Here is a 19,366-nt window from a genome sequence, read left to right as displayed (position 1 = left end):
TGGCCCACCTGGTACTAAAGCACAGGAGAGAGAGAGAGGGGGTTACTGGCCTGGGCCACAGAGAAGAGCTGGCCCACCTGGTACTGAAGCACAGGAGAGAAGAGAGAGGGGGTTACTGGCCTGGGCCACAGAGAAGAGCTGGCCCACCTGGTACTGAAAGCACAGGAGAGAGAGAGAGGGGGTTACTGGCCTGGGCCACAGAGAAGAGCTGGCCCACCTGGTACTGAAGCACAGGAGAGAGAGAGGGGGGGTTACTGGCCTGGGCCACAGGAGAGAGAGAGGAGGAGAGAGAGGGGGGTTACTGGCCTGGGCCACAGGAAGCTGGCCACGGTACTAAGCAGAGAGAGAGAGGGGGTTACTGGCCTGGGCCACAGGAGAGAGAGAGAGGGGGTTACTGGCCTGGGCCACAGGAGAGAGAGAGAGGGGGTTACTGGCCTGGGCCACAGGAGAGAGAGAGAGGGGGTTACTGGCCTGGGCCACAGGAGAGAGAGAGAGGGGGGGTTACTGGCCTGGGCCACAGGAGAGAGAGAGGGGGTTACTGGCCTGGGCCACAGGAGAGAGAGAGGGGGGTTACTGGCCTGGGCCACAGGAGAGAGGGGGGGGGGTTACTGGCCTGGGCCACAGGAGAGAGAGAGAGGGGGTTACTGGCCTGGGCCACAGGAGAGGGGGGAGAGAGGGGGGGGTTACTGGCCTGGGCCACAGGAGAGCGAGAGAGAGGGGGAGGGGGTTACTGGCCTGGGCCACAGGAGAGCTGGCCCACCTGGTACTGAACCAAAATGTAAGGTAATGTTCTGACTGGGCACTCACCTCTTCTACAGAGCAGGGCAGGACCACCCGACTGCAAGAGAAAAGACAGGGGCGTGTCACTTATGACATCACAGAAGGAGGTATATTTTTGGAAGGCATGAGGTAGAAATGATCGACCTGTGGATACACCTCCCCACATCTGCAACTGGCACGGCTTCTGAGTGGTGCCCGACTGAATGAGGGCCATCCATTTCCCCAAAACACGCTTCTCAATTCCTCAGTCCTCCCATCCTTCCCCTCCGGTCCGGTCTCTAATGTGCCAGTCACACTTGCTAGCCGCTTAGCTACGAACCAAACTTCCCACGCTAATGCGGGAGACCTCCGCCACGTTCAGGGGCCAGTTCTGCTAATAAACCAACAGGACAGTCGAGATGCGATCGGACGATCCCGGGTAAACCTGACGCTGACTGGAAGCAGTGATTCGAAGCCACAGCGTTCAGACAAACAGGTACTGAGGCACTGTCCCCAAAGGGTCTGTGTGCACATGCTTCTTAACACACGTTACTGCAAACTGGCTTAATCAGCTCCAACCAGCAGCACGTGACCAGCAGCGGCTCACGCATAGATCCAACCACGGCAATGCATTTCGTACTGGCACACAACTCCACAGCTCACTGCAGGGTATTACGCACTACAGCAAGAAACCCCATCAAAGACATGAAAACCCGGGGGGACGGGGGCAGTCTGAAACTCTGTCGCGGCAGAAGGCAGTCTTAATGAACGGGGATGCCCATCACAGTGAGCAGCACCATTTCCTACAGGACTGAGACAGGCACACAGCCTCCACAGAGCAAGGGGGTGTGACAGTGATGGTAGAAGGTAGACGTTTCCCCCCTTCTCTCTGTGAGGTCAGGGGTGACTCAGTCACACCACACAGCACTGACTCATCAGGAGGAACCAGCCAAATTTCCCCTCCTCTACACAGGCCTCTTCCTCTCTTTCCTGCCCAGGTTCCGATTGGCTGAATGCCTTAAGAGATGACCCGGTCATTCCAGGCAGGAAACAAAATGGCCGCGTGACAGGGGTGTCGTTCTCCCTGCTGGTGACTCCCACCAGCTGCGCTGGCGCTCGGATGGAGAGAGACCTTCTCAGGGCACAGGGACGGGACACGGCATCGCACAGAACTTCATCCGTACGACGTTCAGCTCCGTGCTCCTCACTGTGGAAAAAGCTCCCGCTTGCCCCACCACACTCAGGGACTCCTGAGAGAACAGCTTCATGCTCCTCGAGGTAGCGGATTCAAAACTGAGGACCAGGAGCCAGTCATGGGGTTCGTGGGAGGGGGGGTCGAGTGGAGGGGGTGCTCGGAGACAAGTGCAGAAAAAAAAAGAAAACCACAGTGGACGTAAAACACTGTCCTCTGGGGTTAATTCACAGCACTAGCTTTGAGGGCCACAGAAAAGGCACTTCCACAGGAAGGGGGCAGAAGATTTTGGGAATCACTGCGGCACCATGACAGAAAAGGGGAGAGAGGCAAGCTGTCAGCCCGGAGTAGCACAAGAGAGGCGTGCGGCGGGACAAAGCAGGGCGGGACGGGGAAAAACCGAAATTCAGTAAATGAAAGACCTGTTTGACGGAAGATATACGTCAGCCCTGAACCACACCGCAGCCCCACCCTGAGGGAGAGACCGCAAACTCTGCACAGCCTAGTACACACGACACAGCCTCCCTCTCTCTCACACACACACACCGCACGATACCCAGCACCACGCGTGCATGAGCGCACACACACACACACATACACACACACGCAGGCACGTGCACACACGACAGGTGTGACACAGAGCCAGGTGGCGGTATGAAACCCCAGACTGAGTGACAGGCTGTGTCAGCGTTAGTGATGCATGGGGAAGGGCACTCTAAAGGGTGGAGCACAGCGATGGCGGAGGACTCCTGTCTAACCAGAGGGTTGGGCCTCAGAACAGGAAGGCCAGGTTCACTGACTGACACGCGCGCACGCACACACACACACACTCTCTCTCTCTCTCTCACACACACAACACACACACACACTCTCTCACACACACACACGCACAGACACACACACACACACACTCTCTCTCTCTCTCTCACACACACACACAGACACACCCCACACACACACCTCATACTCTAACACAGACACACCTCTCTCTCTCTCTCTCCTCCTACACACACAGACACACACACACACACCCAACACAACACACCTCTCTCTCTCTCTCTACACTACCCTCAACACACACACTCTCTCTCACACACACACACACACACACTCTCTCTCTCACACACACACACACACACACACACCAGCTCTGTCCTTCTGACGCTCTACACAAAACCAAACACTCTGCTTCTCCTCACACTGAATCAACGCATGCATCACCAGACACACCCGGCAACCCTCTAACGCTCACACACAGCACCAGCACACACACCAACACCTTAACCACACACACAGCAGCCCGAGGCCGTCCAGTCTAGGCCACCAGAGTGCAGAACACCTGCGTTCTCACATGCCGTAACAGCCGGCACCCACCAGCACACCGGGAAGCAGACCTTAACGCTCACATGCACAGCACCAGCACACACAGCCCAGAACCTTAACGCTCACAGGCACAGCACCAGCACACACAGCTCAGAACCTTAACGCTCACATACACAGCACCAGCACACACAGCCCAGCGCACCAGGGAAGATCAGCACCTTAACGCTCACATGCACAGCACCAGCACACACAGCTCAGCACACCAGGGAAGATCAGCACCTTAACGCTCACATGCACAGCACCAGCACACACAGCTCAGCGCACCAGGGAAGATCAGCACCTTAACGCTCACATGCACAGCACCAGCACACACAGCCCAGCGCACCAGGGAAGATCAGCACCTTAACGCTCACATGCACAGCACCAGCACACACCGAGCTGTGGGGAAGGGGACAATATGGCTGATCTTCCCACAGTCGCCCTCAGGGAGAAAATGGCAGTTTGGGTTTGCCCCAGCTCCAGCTCCTGCCCCAGCCCCTGCCCCTGCTCTCCGGGTCCAGCACTATCTGAGCAGCACCCCAGCAGAATGAGATTCGCCCACTTTTCCCACAAATTACACAAAAATAAAAACAAAAATAAAATCCCAGGGGTCTGGTGGCTTTGGGTGTCCGTCAGCACCAAACTGACCAATTACAGCGGCCGATTAGCTCACCTGACCTGCTTTCTCAAGTCTGGAAAGATTACCAATTTTAATATGAAAACCAGAGCAGCGGCCTGTGTGATTCTCCAGCAGCAGGTGTGGTGTGTGCAGGTGTGTGCAGGTGTGTGCAGGTGTGTGCAGGTGTGAGGGCCTGGGCACGTGTGTAACGCAGGTGGATAACTGCCATGTGGGAGAGTTCTCTAGGAGGCTTTTTCAATAACGCACACACAGTCCAGGCCAGGCAAAGCCAGGAGCTCCTGCAAGCACCACGGGGGGAGAAACCTCCAATAACACCCCAACAGCCCATCACACAGAACCCTGCCCCAACAGCCCCAGAGCTGCCGCCACACAGACCCTGCCCAAGAGAGACCTTCGGTCGCCCACGGCGACACCGTCTGACAGGAGCCGAAAAGAGGAAGGCTGGCACGGAGGCCACTGTTGGGCAAGCGTTCCCTTTTTCTCTCAGCAGCTCCGCACCAGAGAGAATAAGGAACACAGCCTTTTTTTTTTTTACTGCATGGACTCACGTTTTAATTTAACCGTCCAAATCGTCCCCGATTACTCACCCTTCAGTGAGCATGCCAAAAAAAACAAACGTAGAAAGAAAAAAAAAGACACGCTCTTGCCACAAAGAACTGGCAGGCAGATTTCAGCACATCAAAGAGTTCCCTAATCTCGTGCGATCGGTTTGTTTACCGAGTTCAGATTGTATCATTTTTTTTCCTATCACTTGGTTTTCAGTTTCATTCCTGTGAGCGCTAGCTCCTCAGCGCAGTGCATTTAGCATCGCTGATTAGGCCTAACCCACTCGACTGCCTGCAGCTCCCGGGTTCAGCTCGATGCTGACTGGAGCTCCTCTAAATGAACCAATTAAAACCTCAATTCTGAGGGCGGCGGAGGCCACCTCTCCGCAGCTCTGAATCACACCAGGAGGGGGCGCTTCTCTCAGGGCACTTCCTGTGCCAGTGGGCATTGGCACCAGCCGAACACCACAAGCACACTGCAGGGGCAAAGCTACGGGCAAACGGGCAGCCCTGCCACTGTGGAGGGCAAAGCACATCGCCCGCTTTCAGCCCGAGGGCCAAGATGGCAGAGCAGCTCGATCACTTACATATTTCAAGGGACCCACGCCCCAGGACCCCTCCAAAACCACGCCGCCCACCCCGACCCCCACCCCCAGCCTCTCTTCTGCCCGCAACCACACATGATTCTTTCGTTTCCTGCAGAAAGAGAAACTGCCAAGTGCACAGTCAGTTTCAACAGGGGAAACCCATCCATGACACAGCAGCACACTGCCCACAGCCAACCACTCGCTCCCATGGAAGAACGGATCGCTGACGGGGAGGCGAGAAGCTCGAGACAGACTCTCACACGGCCCAGTGCTGAACTACACCTGCACAAGTGATAACATCCCTTGTTTTATCTTATTTATCGAGACGATACAGCAAGGTGCTCATGATGGGTGGGGCACGGGTTTAATGGCGGGGGGGGGAGTGGGGGGGGCGGGGTATAGTGGCAGTTTTTTTTTTACAGCATGAAAGGAGACAGATTGGAAGCCATTTACAAAGACAGACTCCATCACTTCAGCGCTCCACCCCCCCAACCTGGCCCCACTGCAATTTTCCAAATAAGAGGTCACTTGATAGCATCTCCTTTAAATTTAATATCACACTGCCTGTAAGCCAAGGAGCCAGCGCTGCTACCGCACTGCACCGGGACATGGGCCAACTGCCACCGTTACCAGGGCGACGCCTCTCCATCGGGCCAGTAAGAGGCCAGCTCCTGCTAGAGACTCGGTGCATACTGCAAGTTTTACACACCGTCAGTTTGACTACGCTCTTCACAGGATAATTTGACAATTAGCAAAAACCACTCCCAATCAACCGCCTTGTCTGAGTCACTGCGGAACAAGGATTTCTGTATACTGACCCTTGGCACTTGCAAAAGCTCACAGGTTATAAAGAATGCAATAATGGTAACAGAAGAAAAGATGTACGGTAGTTTTTTTCATAAAGATCAATGCTGACCACCCCCGACCCCACCGAACCACCGACCTCCCTCCTCCAACTCCGACCCACAACAGTCCCTCAACCTCAGAACCTTGTCAGCCAGGCAACTGTACCCACCCAAATAAATTCTGCAGGGTAACCTGTTTTATTCGCAATTATCACACATACCCCACCAGGTCACATTCGCCACTTCCTGCACAAAGAGCACAGGAATGCAGATTCTTATACAAAATAATGCACCACTGCCCTAGTTTGGAGTAGGCCTTGTGCAAAAAAACAGGTTCCATCACGACAAGCTAAACAGGTGTTTGTCTGGCTGGAATGAGAGCAATGCTAGCTTTGTCGCCAGAGTCAGGTCACCACCTTTCATTCGATTCAAAATGTCAGTGCGACAAAGACAAACCTACAGACACACGCACACGCGCACGCGCACGCGCACACACACACACACACACACACACACAATGCGTGTAAAGTAATCGTGCGGATACAAGGGGCGGCTGTGTCCTTAAAGCGACCGCTAATCATTTTTAATAAACTACTGGGTCAAAGGCCAGTGGTGATTTGGCACAAAATCCTTCCACGTGCTCGGACAAGTTTCTCCAGCCTACTGTTAGCCTGCTACCAAACAGAAGTCCACAGATGCCATGTCGGCATCCAAGGCCATTTCATGGCAAGAACATGGTAATGACAACATTTCAATATACAGAAAGTAGAAATCGATCAAGAGAAAACTAGAAAATTAAATAAAACCTATGTAAGATGTTTCAAATGTACATGTGATAACAGCTCTAAAATTAGGCTATTTCAGGGGACACCATGTTAAAAACATCTTTCTTAATAAAACCGTTGTCTTGTGGCATTAAAGGCAGGGCAGCTCAAGTCAGCTATGAAGTGGAGCCAAACATTTGAGAAACGTTTAAAAGACGTAATATTGCGATTGAATATATTAATGTGGTATATTTCGTTACATATAATGAAGGCGGTTCCAACTTCGCGTAATTCAATTTATTTGCAATGTCATTGGACTACTTCGAAAAACCAAGGTGCGAGGAAGTCCTGTAACGTTAGCAAAGACGATTAATAACGATTAAAGTAAACTTTATAATTAAGTATACATAATTTCACACACCGCACGGCTTTTGAAATGGACTGGATCAAGTACAGTAAAAATCTACCTTGACGTCAAAGTGCCCAGCGGTCAGAGCAAGAATGCCTGCCTACTAACAACCTCAGGTGATGGTCAAGAAGAACATTAATTTTTAAAAACAGCCATTTCAAACGTGTGCACAGCTCCCCGAAATATCCATTTTAAAGATTGTATGAAAATGTAGGAAGCTACCACACCCTGGAACGTTCAGCAAGCTACCTGGCCAGCTACACAGCTAGCGACCGTTCGCCAGCGAAACAAATTGGTAACTTCGACCCAAGTTTAAAAAAACTGAACCAAGTGACATTAGACTAGCTAAATAGTTCAGTTAGCTAAAGCATTAAATTGAGGACTTTTTAAACATTCGCTAGCGCTCGTTAAAATGCAACAAACTAAAGCAACTTTCTTGCTAGGCAATGTTAGCTTGCTGGGCAGTCACTCGTATAGTAAGTTTCCTGACAATGTTAGTTCACGTTAGCAAGTTAGGCACCGACGTTTTTCTGGGAAACTTAAGCGCAGTTCAACTGCTGGCAAAGTCACAGGTTCGTCAGTCACTTTTGAAGTACTTAAAACTTGACAACGACTGTATGCTTCATGCTAGCCGAGCAGATGTGTTTCTTTTAACGAAACTGACATTAATTTACACGGATATGTCCTCAACTAACTCACGAGACTGTAATTTAATTCGCTTCGTCACCTGAGAAGCGAATGGCAACTTCTCCACAAACTCTTCCGAGTTTATCGTTACTAACGTTACAGCCTTCACCGGTAAGTTAGGCCGGAACCGAGAAGCCGGCAAACACACCCAGCTCTACCCTGACCACCACAGAGTAAATTAAAAAAACTCGTAGAATGGATAAAAAGTGCTTCAATATGGAAAAGTCAACGTGAGAATCAAATCTATGTACGCGACATTTAAAAAAAAAATCTAAATACAATAATTTTGAACAAGAGGAAACATTTACAACTCACTATTCTTTGATGACCACCATCTTCTTCTCAACTGCTGCGGCTGTGCGCAAATGCTGACGTCATGCACACTTACCAACAACCGCCCCAATCCGCCCACCGCCATCTATGATTGGATAAAATAAGATTCGCTGCTGGCCTAAACCGCGGAGGGGAAGGGTAAATCCAAGTTACTCATTGGCAGTTGTATTTGTCAGTTATGGGCAGGGAAAAACGTGAAGTGTACAGGTATTGCGCCATTGATAGATTTGGGATGAAACGTCTTGTGACCACTCACAAGATGGGCCACCCTTGTCGAAACATAACCGAAGCAACAAAGTAATGCAATTAAATTACAAAGAATTTACGCTACGCAAGTTGGTCTTAATTTTTGCCAGCAAGTTTATTTACTTTAGGCACATGTCTGTGTGTAATGTTTTGCAGAAAGGATGGAAATAAGGCTTCATCAGGTGCCTAAATTGCTATAAACCAAATATTTTTAAAGGGAATATATTGTCGCGCCTTTTGGCGTGGGTCCTTTACCTTGAAGTTGATTTTGTTTAAGATATAAAGTAGAATGTCAACTGTTTATGCTTTTCCAAGTAAAACCTGACATTCTAACTATGCGTATTGCAGTGCTGTAAGGACGTGCTTGTGTTGTTCAATGTATGCTGGGCCACGTAAATTTGCTAGCATAAAGCATAATCCCATGTTTGCGTTGACAAATCCACACGATTAAAAGCTTAAATTCATAAATGCAAGTCCATATTATATAATGTGGCTGTGAAATTACTTTGAGCATTTAAAGACATTATGAATGCTCAAAGGCCAATTAACTGGGTTTGAGAAAAATAAGCTTCGGTTGTTAAAATCAGTCAATCCTTTAATTATATCTGTCAAAAAAACTTAGCTAGGCCCTCAGGAGGAAAAACAAAGGCAAAGTTTTTCTAACTTTAATTTAATTAATTAAGTTCAATCTAACGTTGTTAGTGCAGAGTGAAGAGAGTGTGTTTCTCTCAACTGCTATCAAGTCTTTGTGGGAATCAGCAATCTGTTTATGCAAATATAAAAAAATGTATTCTACCACATGTTTGTGCAAATATAAAAACTGCTTCTTCTACATGATTTGGTTAAGGTGCCTTGTGAGGAAATCAGGGCAGCTGTCTAAGTCTGAGGCTCTTCGTTACATGAATGCACTACACAGTACAATTTTTTTCCATTTATATTATGTACAATTTACCTTTTTCTGGCAGTCATCTGTGATATTGTCATGAATGGTGCATGATGGGATAGAGGAACATGAAATAAGCCATGTGTTCTGGGAGCCATGTTTTTTATTATCACACAATATTTGTCTCAGTGATATCAGTTTTTTTTTTGAGGATCAAAATATTTAAAAAATTGAAAAGTAGAAACATTTGCGAGAGCGCAAACATGATTTTTATTTAAACCATTTTACTGATAAATGACTAAGAGATGTATCTTTTTTCCATGAGTTTTCAAAAATTGTGTGCTAAAAAGTCATACATGGTACTTAACACTGAATAGCAAGAGAATCCATGCTTTAATATAGACACTCAGTTCACAAAGAAATCAGGCAAAGTGCCTTTTTCGTCAATTCAATAAAAATATGAAATCTTTTTTTGACCTTTTCCATTGTTTACATGGTTTCGTTTGCTTTTTTTAATAATATAAAAACGTTTAATACTGATTGAGAAACACTGGATTTAATTTACAAAACATAATAATAATAATAATAATAATTAATAATAATAATAACAATAACAATAATAATTAAATGAAACAGACGGGTCCAAGCTTCATTGCCTTGGTTTCACACAAACAGCACTTTTTATCTGAGGACACTGTTTGGTGTTCACGTCTTTCTGTCACCCAGTGCATCAGGCTTAGAGTCATTCTTTCAGCTCTTTGCAGTGTCACTGGTGACCTGGGGGGGGGGGGGGGAGGGGAGGGGGGTGCGGCCCAACCCTCCCTGGGCTGCCCACAGTATGGGGAACTCTTACACTCGAGTCTTAACTTCTCAACAAGTACAAAACTGCGGCTCCCTTCACAACGTTTCCAGGGGAACGGACCCGCCAATCACGTGGGAGAGGGGAGGAGCCTCCGGAAAGCGGCCCAGCCCCAGAGGGGTGTGGCAGGAGTGTCACCGAAGGCCTCAGCATTTCGAGGAGGGGAAGAACCGGCCGGGGGAGAGGAACTTGTAGCCGTTCCCCGCGGGGAGCCGGATGGTGCGGGCTGCGGGGCTGCCGCCGCTGGGGGGGGCGACGGTGGGGGAGGGGGCCGTCCTGCGCGGGTCCGGCTGGCGGTGGTGGCCGTTGGGGGGGCTGCGGGGGCCCAGGTCCCCCCTGCCCTCGGGCTGGCCGGGCTTGCTGTGGCGGGGGGACAGGTTGAGCAGGCTGAGGACGTCCCGGCGGGCGGGCCCCCCCTTGCCGCGCAGGGCCCGCAGGGGGCCCGACGGCGGCTGCTGGGCGGCGGCGTTGGCCCAGAAGGTCTTCAGGTTGTGGATGGCCTGCACCTTCTCGTCGATGGCGGCCCGCTTCAGGCGGTCCAGGTCGGGGGCGTCGGCCGGGCTGGAGCGGGCGGAGCCCGTGGAGGAGTAGGACAGGGCGGGGGAGGGGGCGCTGCCCGACGGGGACTGGTGCCCCGAGCTGGGGGAGACGTTGCTAGGCGACCGGGAGATGTGGCCGCTGTAGGGCGAGCTGGGGTACTTGAGCTTGACCTGGGCGAGGCCGTCCAGGGTGGGGGTCGGGGAGGGGTGGCCCCCCTCTTTGAGGGAGGTGTCGGAGGTGGCGGGGCTGTTGTAGCCCGAGCTGATCTTCTGCAGGGAGGAGGTGCGGGACGGCGGTTTTGGCGGGGTTGGGAGGGGCGACGGCTGCGCCCTCAGGCTGGCGCTGCTGTTGGGTCGGCTGAACGCGCTGGTCTCCGAGGAGCGGAAGGCGGAGCCTCCCGTGGGGGTGGAGGCCCCGCCCCCCGTCGCCGTGGCGCCGCTGGCCCCGCCCCTCTGCAGGCTCTCCACCGCCCGCAGGTGGCTCTGGGTCTCCTCCAGGATCTTCTGCGCCAGCTCCTGCGGGTCCAGCGGCGCCGGAGCGGCCGGGTCCTCCTGAGATTTGACGGTGCTGTCCGTCTCGGTGCTGGACTGGTCCGACTCGCCCGTGTCCGAGCTGCTCACCTTGCCCGCCACCTTCTGGAAGGGCGAGTTGGCGCTGGGCACCAGGCTGCCCTTCACCGGGGAGGTGGGCGTGCTGACGCTGCCCCGGCTGGAGACCGAGGCTCCGTAGCCCCGCCCCCTGCCCGAGGCCCCGCCCCCCCGGGAGTGATGTCGCTGCCCGTGCCCCGGGGGGAGGGGCAGGGAGTCGCACTGGTTGCCCAGCGGCTCGCTGCTGATGATGGAGAAGCCCTCGTACTCCTCATCCTCCCTCCCGGCCCCGCCGCCCGCCGGTCCGTGCGGGGAGCCACGCCCGCGGGCCGCGCCCGGCTGCCGGCGGGAGGCGGAGCAGAAGGGGCCGGCCCCGCCCCGCTGCCGCTGGGCCAGGAAGTCGCTGGCGCTCTCGGACTTGGAGGCGAAGCTCATGGACGAGGCCACGGAGCTGAGGCTGTACACGGAGACGGCGTCCGACGCCAGGCCGTCCGGGCAGGGCGGGGAGAAGGGCGGGGCCGGGTATCCCAGCGGCAGCTGATTGGACACAGACTGGGCCGACGCCAGGGACTCCAGGGAGGAGGAGCTATCGAGGCTGAGCCGTTTGGGCAGCTCTGTGGAGTCTGGAGAGGGGGAGAGAGAGACAGAGAGAGAGAGAGAGAGGTAGAGAGAGGGAGAGAGAGAGGGAGGAAGAGGAAGGAAAGTTCAATATGAGCAGACACGTGAACCTCCCCCCTCCACTGTGACAGGAAGGAGGCCTCAAACCCAGGTCAAGCCTCCAATAAGGAAGTGTCTGATTCAATATTTTCCGTTCTTAACTGAGAAACAGTGTGGAAAGCAGGATGTAGCTCTACGTGCTTCAGTTCAGTTCATTTTTCAGTCAGAAACGTGTCTTTTAGCACGGGCCGCCCGGATATAAAGGTTTTTACCGAAGAGAGCCAGCAGGGACTGCAGGGCGAAGTGTACGGTCCGGCGGCTGGCCTGCTTGCCCGTCTTCAGCACCACCTCCTCCTGGCCCACCTCGCACAGGTCGAACCCTGAACACAGAACATGGCAGACTGTGTCACAGGCATGCAAAACCCGATATGATGCCCACACAGAGCATCACAGATTCTGGAAAATTCTATGGGTAAAATATAGATGGGGTACGGGAGTGGGGTTCTCTTTGGGGGGTGTTGGGGTATGGGAGTGTGGGTTCCCTCTGGGGGGTGTTGGGGTATGGGAGTGGGGTTCCCCCTGGGGGTGTTGGGGTATGGGAGTGGGGTTCCCCCTGGGGTTTTGGGGTACGGGAGTGGGGTTCCCCCTGGGGTTTTGGGGTATGGGAGTGGGGTTCCCCCTGGGGGTGTTGGGGTATGGGAGTGGGGTTCTCTTTGGGGGTGTTGGGGTATGGGAGTGGGTTCCCCTGGGGGTGTTGGGGTATGGGAGTGGGGTTCCCTTTGGGGGGTGTTGGGGTACGGGAGTGGGGTTCCCCCGGGGGTTTTGGGGTACGGGAGTGGGGTTCTCCCTGGGTGGGGGAGTGTTTGGGGGTATGGGGGAGTGGGGTTCCCCGGGGGTTTGGGGTAGGCTGGATCACCCAGTGAGCCAGGAATGTGGCAGCCCGGCTTTCTCCGGTGCACGCGATGGACACCCGATGGAGCCAGAGAACGTCCTGGCCCTTCTACTGTCTGCAGCTGCACCAACACCTGGTGGAGCTAGAGAGGCGGAGGGGAGCGGGGGAGAGAGGGAGAGAGGGGGAAGGGGGGGGGAGAGAGAGACGATAAACATCACTCAGAATTGGCCAGTGAAGGTGACCTTATGTTCAGGCTTCATTGAGCACGGCTGTTAATGAAAATGCAACAAGGTCCTGTTTGCCTTTCATATCACATTACTCTGCACATTTGCCCCTCTTCCTGATGGAATATGATACGGAGGCGATGGACACAACAGAAAGCACTTTACTCAAACATGTCAACTTGAGTGAACATGAGTGAATGGGAAAAGGAAAATAAACGAATGTCGTTAGCTGCTATGTTGATGGTTTACATACAGAGCGGCAGTCCTCAGCCTATCCTGAGGACCGTATGGGCAGGATGTCAGAAAGCCAATGGCATGCTCAGAAAAGTGGAGTGACAGTCAAGTGAGCCAATCAAAACATCAGGATGGTTTAAATTTGAATAATTTGAATGGTAGTAACTAGCCCCGCTGTTGCATAGCTGGCCCCTCTGACGGTGGGCTGAGGGCAGTTTGGGCCGGTTGTGATTTCCTCAGACCCTCAGGGGTCCCGCCACGGTTAAATCCCTGCTCCTAGCGACCGTTCACTGATCCCTGCTTCTCCAGGGCGGTTACTGCTCCGGGAGGGGAACGTGTTTCCAGGATTACAGGGGAAATTCCTCTGCCCACCAGCACGGATTTACGCGGGAGCGCAGGAGAACACTTCACGGGTTTGTTTTGGGATTATCCCCTGGAGCTGACCCTCCACTGTGAACCCGACGTCGCAAAACGAGGGAATGTTTTAAAACATAATAATAAATTCACGGTTGACTGTAGGGAATTTCCACTGGTTCCCCGCTCCAAAAAGGAGCTCTTTTCCTCCCGTGAGCCCAGATCTCAGATCCACAGGAGCCTCCTGCCTCTGTTCATACACACAGCAGTAATGGCCTCCTGCCTCTGTTCACACACACAGCAGTAATGGCCTCCTGCCTCTGTTCCTACACACAGCAGTAATGGCCTCCTGCCTCTGTTCATACACACAGCAGTAATGGCCTCCTGCCTCTGTTCCTACACACAGCAGTAATGGCCTCCTGCCTCCTGTTCACACACACAGCAGTAATGGCCTCCTGCCTCTGTTCCTACACACAGCAGTAATGGCCTCCTGCCTCTGTTCCTACACACAGCAGTAATGGCCTCCTGCCTCTGTTCACACACACAGCAGTAATGGCCTCCTGCCTCCTGTTCACACACACAGCAGTAATGGCCTCCTGCCTCTGTTCCTACACACAGCAGTAATGGCCTCCTGCCTCCTGTTCACACACACAGCAGTAATGGCCGCCTTCGGCCCGTTTCTCAGTGGATTAAAAATGGCCACCGACTGAAATGAATGAGCTGAAGTGTTTTGTTGGACGGGCGGCTCGAGCAACGGATGAAAAAAAGCACAGGGACTGGAGAAGAGAAGAGAAGAGAAGAGAAGAGAAGAGAAGAGAAGAGAAGAGAAGAGAAGAGAAGAGAAGAGAAGAGAAGAGAAGAGAAGAGAAGAGAAGAGAAGAGAAGAGAAGAGGGGAGGAGAGACTTACCAATCCCACCATATTTTTAACAGCCTTCAGAGAGCAGGTTAAGAGGGAGAGAGAGAGAGCGGTTTCAGCAACATGCACAACACACCCACAGCCTTTAGAAACCAGGCAAGACACAGAGAGAGAGAACAGATCAGCATACCTGCACACAAGCACACACACACACACACACACACACACACAAACACAAAAACAACACACCCACAGCCTTTAGAAACCAGGCAAGACACAGAGAGAGAGAATAGAACAGCATACCTGCACACAAGCACGCACACACACACACACACAAACACACACACAACACACCCACAGCCATTAGAAACCAGGCAAGACACAGAGAGAGAGAACAGAACAGCATACCTGCACACAAGCACACACACACACACACACACACACACACACGCACAGCCATTAGAAACCAGGCAAGACAGAGAGAGAGAGAGAACACACAATTGTGAGAACAACAGAACAGCTTACACACACACACATTCAAACACACTTATACGTACAGCACACACATGCACAGGCACACTCACACACATGCACACACACACACAAGCACACACACACACAGGCATACACATGCACACTAGTGCACACATGCATGTACACAAGCACACACACTAGTGCACACAGACACACACACTGCAGTGCACCCACACATGCACAAACACGCACACACACACACATACACAAACACACAGATAAACACAAAGCATCCAGACACACACAATATACAGATATACTCAAGAGGTAATATAACACACATTGCATTGCTCAATACTCATTATGAAGAAGAGTTAACTATGCATTAGATCTAAATGAATATTATATGTTTTGACTTCTTACTCTTACTCGTGTCTAAAGAGTTAAAGTGTTTCAGATACATATTCAAGTCGGGCCTGTGCTCTACACGGCAAGTGGAAGAGCAAAGGACTCTAGGAAATAAACATTAGATGGGATGATGGGCTGTGAGCCTGGGGGTGTGTGGGGGCGGGACTGCGCCTTAACCGGGATTACGGAGAGGTCTGACCCGCCGCTCGGCCCGGCCCGGCACGGCGTGTTTGGTGATATAACGATTATGTTGTAACTCCGAGCCCCCAAGGTCTCCTGACCTCACCCGAACGAAGGGGCGGCGGCCATCTTACACGAGTCAGCGTGAACCTTCACCTCCTTCTTTGTGTTCATCGCTGCGGGGGAAACGTGACTGTGTTGGGGGGTGGGGGGGGTGGGGGGGTGGCGGGGGGGGGTGGGGGGGGGGGGGGTTTGGACTGTGTTCTCCAAGCTCTGCTTTCATAGCACGTGGACCCAAACAGAGAGCATCATGGGAGTCTGCAGCAAGGCCTATGCATTGCGGTAAGCCTGAGATTCGATACTCACACCACAGATTCTATAGATACCCCAGATACTCCTCAGCCCACTTCTGTCCTCACTGATTCTTAACTACAGGAGGATCCAGTGCTGTATCACAGTACAGAACATCCATTGCCACTGTATTATACATGGCCAAACCCCCTTAATGAATACGCATAAGATGTCATCAAATGGGAAAGATTCAGCAGCAAGGTAGACTTTAAATGGGAATAGCACAGAGCGGAGTGTCTGGTGGGTGTGTGTGCTCTGTGTTGGCTGGTGTGTTTAAGGTGTGACATCACAAAAACGTGAGTAGAATGTTCTTAACTGAATGTTCTAGTGCTGATGTCACAATCACTACCGGTAGCTAGAGTTCTAGACGATTTAGAATTTTGACTACTGCTCTTCAAAGGGTTAAGCAGGTTCACAGAGTGCCTGTGGTTAAGGCGTTGTTCTAACGTTGCTGCAGCGTTACAGGTCAGGTTCTGGCGTTACCGGCTGGCGTTCGGGACCTACCCTGTTGATGAGCTGCTCGCCCGTCTCCGAGGCGGCGATGAGTTTGCACAAGGCCTGCAGGGCAGGGGGGGGCAGGCCTGGGGGAGGAGCCGAGAGCAGGGGGGCGGGGTCAAACAAAGGTAGTCACAGCAAACACCAAGCTACACAAGGAGGACAACAAAACTCCCATTGACCAACTTTTACATAGCACTCCCACATTTGAAAACAGTATACCTGAGCAAGGGCCTGTCAGGTGGTGTGTCTAGCAACCTTTGTGCAGTTCGAGTCCCCCTGGCGCGTCCGAGCGGCTGGGGTAGCTGCACTGGCGCGCGGGGGCCGGTCAGCGCCGAGATCCGGAATCCGCGAAGCCCACGCGGTCAGCAGCGCCTGCCAGCCCGGGACTCCGCCCACCTTGTTCTCTACGCTCTGCTGGGACGTGTACATGGAGTTACGCTGGCCCCCTGGATCCGTTGCAGGGACTTCTCCACCTGGGGGGGGGCGGGGGGGGGGGGGCAGAAGGAAGAAAGGGAAAAGAAGAGGGAAGAGAGAAGGAGAGGTAGAAAAGGAGATAGAAAAGGAAAAAAAGGAGACGAGATTGAGAAAAGAGCATAAAAGGAAGCACTGTTCTTCAGGTTTGTTTCATTAATGGGTCTCTCTGCGCATGTGGAGTCTAATCATTTACCACAGCAACACACAGAAATCCATCATGTGCAAATCATGACCAATCAGAGGATTGTAAGCCTGGCCTGACCCTGAGCCTACCCCCCCCCCCGTCTCAGGTGAGCCCCCCCCCGCTCCATGGCTCCATCCTCACCAGGTGTAGCAGGACCCTCAGGGCATCCCGAGCCTTCTCTGGGTACTGCAGAATCTCAGCAAGGGCCTGGCCAATCAGCGACGAGGGGCTGTTCAGCTTCACGTCACTGCCAATCAGCATGAAGCCTGCAGAGAGACCCGCCCATGGGCAGAGAGAGAGAGGGAGAGAGACAGACAGAGAGATGAGAGATTCAGTCATTCAGGTAACGGCTGACAGGAGTGTCTAACCTGTGGGGTGGGTGGACGGTTACAGAGGCATTAAAATGGGTGCGGTGTGAACTCGAACACAAACAGGGGAATGTGGTTTTACTGGCAGGCTTTATCACAGAGACAAACACATCCCGGCATAATACAGCTGAACCCGACTGATCCGCAGGTGGGAGGAGCAGGACAGGACGGACATACAAGCTGACCAATGGGAAGCAGAGTAGGTGGGACAGACCTGCCCAGTTGGAGGGGTGGGAGAACTGCTTGCTGCTCTGCACGGTCTTCATGGCGTGGCAGTGGGTGTGGTTGGTGTGCTGGGGAGTACTGTGGTGTCGACCTGTGGTGGTGTCGTGTGGTGGTCCATGGGCGTGAGCATGGTGCGCCCGCGCATGTGTAAGTGGCGTACCACCCCCGTCGACGTAACCTGTGTTGCTGTTGGTCCTGACGGCCATTGGAGGGGGGAGAAAATGCTTGCTGCGTCATGCACGTCTTCATGCGTGGCAGCACGCTCATGTCAGCTCAGAGGCGGTAAACTGACCTCTTAGCAGGCGGGCCAACATACACGATTGCCCTTCGCGCCAAAGCCGCGTCAGCCCAACACGTGAACGTACCTCGTTGACTTGTGGCTAAAGAACTGTTAGCATGCAGTCAATGTACCTCATTTTTATGTGGCTAACATACCTCATTAGCATGCGGCTAACATACATAATTTGCTTGTGGCTAACGTACCTCATTAGCATGGAGCTAACGTACCTCATTAGCTTGTGGCTAACATACCTCATTACCATGCGGCTAACATACATCATTTGCTTGTGGCTAACATACCTCATTAGCATGCAGATAACGTACCTCGTTAGCTTGTGGCTAACATACCTTGTTAGCATGCAGCTAGCATACCTTATTAGCTTGTGGCTAACGTACCTCATTAGCATGCAGCTAACATACACACTTCATTAGCACCTTACACACCTCCTTTAAACACACAGCATCTTTCAATGACACACAAATGCTGTGATAAGGTTGTGTTAGCTGAGTAAGCACACACAGCGAGGCCAGACACAGCGCTGCACTGGGACAGCAGGCTGAGCCACGGACGAGATCCACGCAGGCGACTCGTTCGCGTGCGAAGCCCCGCCCACTCACCCGAGCACCACCAGCTTGACGGGCAGCCGAAGGTCCAGGATGTCGGCGGCAGTGAGGAGGAACTCCTGTAGGGGGGGGCTGTCGCAGATGCTCTCCACGTCGCTGCCCTCGTCCAGCCCCCGCAGGCTCTCCGGGATGGTGTAGGCCTTCCCTCCCCCTCCTCCTCCTCCTCCTCCTCCTCCGGCCCCGCCCCCGCCCCCAGGCCCCGCCCCTCCCCCTCCAGGCCCCGCCCCTCCGGGAGGCCCGTCCTGATTGGGCGTGAGCACCAGGGCGGCGAGCTTCCAGGAGATGTGGGTGGCGAAGTGGGCGCACTCGGCCTGGGTGAGGGCGCCCATCACCCGCTCCTTGGTGGCGGCCGCGCCCGCCAGCGCCGGGCAGCCCAGCAGCTCGGACACCATCAGCGCCTCCTCCTGGGCGGAGGGCATGGGCCCCCACAGCCAGCGGTCCATCACCGAGGCCGGTAACCGCGGGTTACCCACCACCGCCGCCGTGGCCCCGCCCCCGCACAGCACCGGCCCCGCCCGCCGAGGGTGCGCCTAAGGGGGGGGAGACGGCCAATCAGGTCAATCGAAACATCCCGTCAGCGAATCAACGGATCGATTCCTCCTTTATGAATATGCAACGAACTGTGACTGAGCACCCATAAGCAAACTACTACAGATCATGAAAATAACCACTCGATCGAACGCACAACAGCAAGCAGTTCACCCCAGGTGTGTCAGTTCACCCCAGGTGTGTCAGTTTGCCCAGGGTCGTTCCCAGGGTGTCAGTTCACCAGTTGTCAGTTCCCCGGGTCAGTTCGCTCGGGTGTCAGTTCACCCCAGGTGTGTCAGTTCGCCCCAGGTGTCATT

The 19,366-nt window shown here is 53.3% G+C and overlaps 2 protein-coding genes across 2 annotated transcripts in view; both read right to left on the bottom strand.

Moving 5' to 3' along the window:
- The window catches only part of LOC135264615 (phosphatidylinositol transfer protein beta isoform-like), a 23,770-nt gene extending 15,562 nt beyond the window's left edge, over positions 1 to 8,208 (bottom strand). The window contains exons 1-2 of the mRNA XM_064353350.1: positions 8,106 to 8,208; positions 808 to 838 (exon numbers count right to left, since the gene is read on the bottom strand). Coding sequence (XP_064209420.1) covers positions 808 to 838; positions 8,106 to 8,125 — 51 coding nt within the window. The 5' untranslated portion in view covers positions 8,126 to 8,208. The remainder of the gene's footprint in view (positions 1 to 807; positions 839 to 8,105) is intronic.
- Positions 8,209 to 9,397: 1,189 nt separating this feature from the next.
- LOC135264612 (tetratricopeptide repeat protein 28-like) overlaps positions 9,398 to 19,366 on the bottom strand; it is a 197,304-nt gene continuing 187,335 nt past the window's right edge. The window contains 11 exon segments of the mRNA XM_064353349.1: positions 9,398 to 11,861; positions 12,168 to 12,275; positions 12,812 to 12,929; positions 14,508 to 14,531; positions 16,374 to 16,450; positions 16,510 to 16,513; positions 16,593 to 16,813; positions 16,816 to 16,840; positions 17,167 to 17,291; positions 17,608 to 17,696; positions 18,375 to 19,051. Coding sequence (XP_064209419.1) covers positions 10,258 to 11,861; positions 12,168 to 12,275; positions 12,812 to 12,929; positions 14,508 to 14,531; positions 16,374 to 16,450; positions 16,510 to 16,513; positions 16,593 to 16,813; positions 16,816 to 16,840; positions 17,167 to 17,291; positions 17,608 to 17,696; positions 18,375 to 19,051 — 3,072 coding nt within the window. The 3' untranslated portion in view covers positions 9,398 to 10,257.

This window comes from Anguilla rostrata, chromosome 10 (genome assembly GCF_018555375.3).
Source record: "Anguilla rostrata isolate EN2019 chromosome 10, ASM1855537v3, whole genome shotgun sequence".
In the NCBI taxonomy this organism is placed as follows: Eukaryota; Metazoa; Chordata; class Actinopteri; order Anguilliformes; family Anguillidae; genus Anguilla; species Anguilla rostrata.
Note: the sequence above shows the minus strand (reverse complement) of the source record. Positions and strands in the feature narration are given on the sequence as shown.